Consider the following 4,676-nt stretch of genomic DNA (forward strand, 5'->3'; position numbering starts at 1 on the left):
AATTGCGTTTTTACGCAAAGACATGTTGTAAAAGCGCCCCCCACCATCAAAAGATCAGATCACGTGTCTCCTCTTTGAACATCACTTTTTCTCTCTGGACTAATGATTTATGAACAATCTCCATTTGGTTGGAATCGGAACTTCTCACCCCCCCGCGCGCTCAGGAGGGAGTGACTTGGTCCACGCGCGTCCAATTACACAGCAGCAGCTTCTTCACTTAAAGTGTCTCGGAGCTTTAGAGGCGCGCGGGCTCGTGTGGACGCGGTCACGACGTGAAGATGCTCCAGAGCAGACCTGCTCAGCTCCGGAGGATCGCAGCCGCGCGTGGATGAGGAGGCGGGAGGGGGACAGGTGGAGGAGTTGGATCTGATCAGCTGTTGCTGCGCCTTCGGGACGTTTGACCTCAGCGGACCATGACAGAAGGTCGGACACACCTGTACCTGTCCTGATGTGAAGGGGAGGAGCCTGTGCCGAGGAGGAGGAGCCACACCGCTGCTCTGTGAGACACGGACCCCTTCTTTCTGCTTCACGCGCGGAGCCGCTCGGGCTTCAACCTACGGACACGCGGCTGACGTGACCTCGCGACCATCATGCTGATGATGATGGAGAGCGGCGGCATGCACGCGCGTCCGGTCCACTCTGGATATGAGCCTCTCGGACGCTCGTGCGCCTGGCCGCTGCCGTGCACGGAGGATTTCCCCTGCGCGGCGGAGGCGCGTGGCGGGGGTCCGGCGTCTGTCAAAGTGGAGCGCTACGACGTTCCCGCGTGCCGGGCGGAGAGCAACGGCGGCGCGCCGGCGGACATCAAGCACCCCGCGGGCGCGCCGGCCCCGGAGGTGGCGGCCCCCGCCCGCGTGTCCGGAGCCGCGCTGGACGTGACGGGACAGCTGCGCAAAGCCAAGTCCTCGCGGCGGAACGCGTGGGGGAACCTATCGTACGCGGACCTGATCACGCGTGCCATCGAGAGCGCGCCGGAGAAGAGGCTGACCCTGTCCCAGATCTACGACTGGATGGTCCGCTTTGTGCCGTACTTCAAGGATAAAGGAGACAGCAACAGCTCCGCCGGGTGGAAGGTAAGTCACGTGACAGTCTGGCTTTCTCACACCTGACGCGCAGCTTCTGTCACGGCGCGCGCCATCAGGGTTCAAGGGGTTCGTGCCGTTTAAGGTCGGGACGCACGCGCCGTCTTTACTTGGGAACAAGAGCGCGCTTCACAGGGATGCCGGGGTCACGCGGGGGACAGCAGAGACCCCCCCCCCATCTCACCCCCACCTCTTCCTCTGAATCACGCAAAGCCAAAGCGCGTGGAACCGGTGTAAAAACACAACAACAGAGATGATTGGGGGGTCAGAGTAAACAGATGTAAACTCCGATTATCCATCACATTCAAATTAATGTTAATCTGATCACCGTGTTTTAATCTGCTTTCTAGCAGAAGCTGACAGCAGCTTTGAAGCTTCATGAAGCTGATGGAGCTTCAGATTCACACTTTAAGTTTAAGAGCTTTTTTAAAAAATGTTTCTCTCCTTCATTAGCCTGATGGAGATTGTGAGGATTCTCCTCCAACATTTTTAAACCGAAAGACTCAGAAAATGCACAAAGTTTTTTTTAAAACTCCAGCTCAGACCTGACAGATGAATCTTCTAAGCCTCTTCAGGAGGCAGAGCCATACGTCTTTGTTCCTTCAGTGAGAACACAAGGAGACTCTTTGTCAAACACGCACAGGAAGAGGAAACACTGCTGCGGTGGGATCAGCAGGCGTTTTACTCCATCTGAGAGTGACATCCTTCTGGGTTTGTCCTCTGACTCTCAGGATCGGGCGTCTCTGAGATGAATCAGGAAGCTGCAGGATTGATCTTGTCGAGTTCCTCAGCTGGAGATGGGTTGGTTGGAGGTCAACCGAAAGTCTGAAGCACCAAAACAGGACAACAAGTGAAACATGAAGGAACTATTGAAGTGCAGGGAAACTTTTGAGTTTCTGACAAGCTTCATCCGTTCATACCACCTGTAACGTGGACGTGTTCGTGTAGAGCCTCCTGAACCACTGCTGAACTGAATGAGATCCACTGGAGCCTTGATGGCTTAAAAAGCTCCGGTCTGGAGCTGTCGGAGTCACACAAAACAGTGAGATGCTTTTACAGATTCTTGACCACATTATGAGGAACAGATGAGTCACCTGAGCTCTCAAATATGGAAGACGTTTGTGCATCCACACTAAAAAAAATACATTTGAGATTAATTCTTTTAATTCTACAAAATCTTATCTGTTCTTTATGCATTCTTTGTTTTTATGCATTGATTTTTATTTAATCTAAGTGCCAACGCCCTCATTTAACCCCTGCAGAAACCAAATTTCAGATTAATACAAATCAAAAAAAAAAGCTGCAGTTCCTCTAATAACCACTAGAGGCTGGTTTCATTAGAGAACAACTTTCCATTGATTCCCATCTTAAATGGTCCAACTTTTAAAAAACTTTTACTTTCGTCCATTTTTTAAAATGTTTTTTGATTAGAAAAACACGAAAAACACTTTTTTGTTCAAGAATCAAAACAAAATATTTTTTAAGTAACAGTTTGGTAGTAAAACTGATGTTTTCCTTTTACAATTTTCCGAAAGGCTTTTTGAGTTTAAAGTCTTTATTTAAAAATAATTAAATAATTTCCTGAGGAATCAATTTAGATGAAATTGAAAATGATTTTTGTCAAATCCACAGAGTTTACAAGAACTTTCCAGATTTTCAGTAATTTTATGTTTATTTCATTTCCTCCTCGTGAAATATTTTGTTTAAAAAGAGACAAAAGCATGAACTACACAAACATGTTCAGAGGGTACACTGTGTGGGATACTGAAGAGGAGCGGGGCAGGACAAGGAGACGGAAGGTTTTTGTGAGGATTATTAGGATCTGACTGTGTGTTTTTGTTGTGTTCTGCTGTTTAACATGTTGGTAGCAGTTTAAGTGTCTGTGATACTACAGGAAGGAGCGCAAAAATTCTCCTTACAATTAGGTGGGTGCTAAAAAAAAGAAGGAATTTTGGGGGAACGTGCAGAGAACGTGTCCTAGAACAGAAAAGCAATGATTTTGCTGATTCAGGGTGTAAATATGACATTTACTGAGCTGTCAACCAAACACAGGCCAAAAAAATGTTTGTGCAGAAAGATTCTAAATTAATTGTCACTTTTGGGTTTCCCCTCATAAATCATGGAGAAAAAATTTCCTTTTCCTTCCAGAGGCTTCCATCCACTGAGACTCAATGAGCTACATGATGAGCATAAACTAAAGCCCATTCTGGGTTGAAGCTCTAAGAGGAAGAGTTAAATCTTCATTCTCCTTAGAGTCAGCTGAGCTCCATGGAGGAGCTTCTCTCTGATCTTCTGCTTAGATCAGGAGTGTCAAACTCAATGACACGGAGGGCCAAAATCAAAAACACAACTTAGGTCGTGGGGCGAACAGGATAAACTTTTTATTCAACTTACTAAAACTACATTTTTAAAACTTTAAAAACTTTGTAGCATTACTATAAATACTATTGCTATAAATAGCTGAAGATGCTGAAATTGAGAGCTAAAAAGTTAAGATCTTGCCAAAATATTAGCTTAACGCCAAATTAGTCTAAAAACTGGTAATTTAGCCAACACAGCTAGCATAAAGCTAAAAGATTAGCTTAATTCCAAAATAGCCAAAAAACTATAAAGAAAAAAAAAATCAAAATAAGCCAAAAAGCTAGGTAGCAGCTAAAATATTAGCTAAACGCCAAATTAGTCTAAAAACTGATAATTTAGCCAACACAGCTAGCATAAAGCTAAAATATTAGCTAAACGCCAAATTAATCTAAAAACTGGTAATTTAGCCAACACAGCTAGCATAAAGCTAAAATATTAGCCAAGAAAAACTATAAAGAAAAAAAACTAAAATTAGCCAAAACAGCTAGGTACCAGCTAAAATATTAGCTAAACGCAAAATTAGTCTAAAAACTGGTAATTTAGCCAACACAGGTAGCATAAAGCTAAAATATTAGCCTAATTCCAAAATAGCCAAGTAAAACTATAAAGAAAAAAAGCCAAAATTATCCAAAATAGCTAGGTAGCTTCTAAAATATTAGCTAATCTTCAAAATAGCCTAAAAAACAGAAAGAAGCCTAAATTAGCAGCAGGATGCTAATTTTTAAAACTTTAAAACCATCATTGTTTAACATAATTCTGAATAATAAAAAAGCAGGAATATTATTCCAGAATAAATCAACTTAAACCTCAAATAACTTTCAATATTTTACTCTCCATAAAAAATATATTTTGTCAAAATGATACAAGTCAGAAATAAGCACAAGATAACATTGGGCCTTTAATAACAATAAAATAAAGTCATCTGGAGTGCTGAATATAATTACCCGGAGGGCCGGATCCGGCCCCCGGGCCTTGACTTTGACACATGTGGCCTAGAATGTTGCAAGTTATTTCTCCATGTAGTAAATTGCACATGTAGATCTGAAAGAGGAGGATGCTGCTGAGATTGGGGCATGGCACAGGTGTGAACAGTGGGGTGAGGTGATGGAAAACAAGATGTGATGCAGCATTTTGGGTCATATGTGCGTCAACTGCATCAGGAATTGACAAGAGAGGGAAGGGGAACAGAAATGCATGCTGGGAAGTAGGGATTATGTCTGTATAGTTCAGCTT

General features: G+C 43.8%; 1 protein-coding gene and 1 long non-coding RNA gene across 2 annotated transcripts in view; one reads left to right on the plus strand and one right to left on the minus strand.

The window, feature by feature from the left end:
• Positions 1-20: 20 nt before the first annotated feature.
• foxo6b (forkhead box O6 b) overlaps positions 21-4,676 on the plus strand; it is a 43,951-nt gene continuing 39,295 nt past the window's right edge. Inside the window, exon 1 of the mRNA XM_024258323.2 lies at positions 21-1,073. Within this exon, the coding sequence (XP_024114091.1) occupies positions 591-1,073 (483 nt within the window). The 5' untranslated portion in view covers positions 21-590. The remainder of the gene's footprint in view (positions 1,074-4,676) is intronic.
• Positions 1,067-4,676, minus strand: part of LOC112136568 — a 5,782-nt gene continuing 2,172 nt past the window's right edge. Inside the window, exons 2-3 of the long non-coding RNA XR_002917378.2 lie at positions 2,006-2,103; positions 1,067-1,907 (exon numbers count right to left, since the gene is read on the minus strand). This is a non-coding gene — a long non-coding RNA (uncharacterized LOC112136568). The remainder of the gene's footprint in view (positions 1,908-2,005; positions 2,104-4,676) is intronic.

The sequence above is a fragment of the Oryzias melastigma genome, linkage group LG11, assembly GCF_002922805.2.
Source record: "Oryzias melastigma strain HK-1 linkage group LG11, ASM292280v2, whole genome shotgun sequence".
Taxonomy (NCBI): domain Eukaryota; kingdom Metazoa; phylum Chordata; class Actinopteri; order Beloniformes; family Adrianichthyidae; genus Oryzias; species Oryzias melastigma.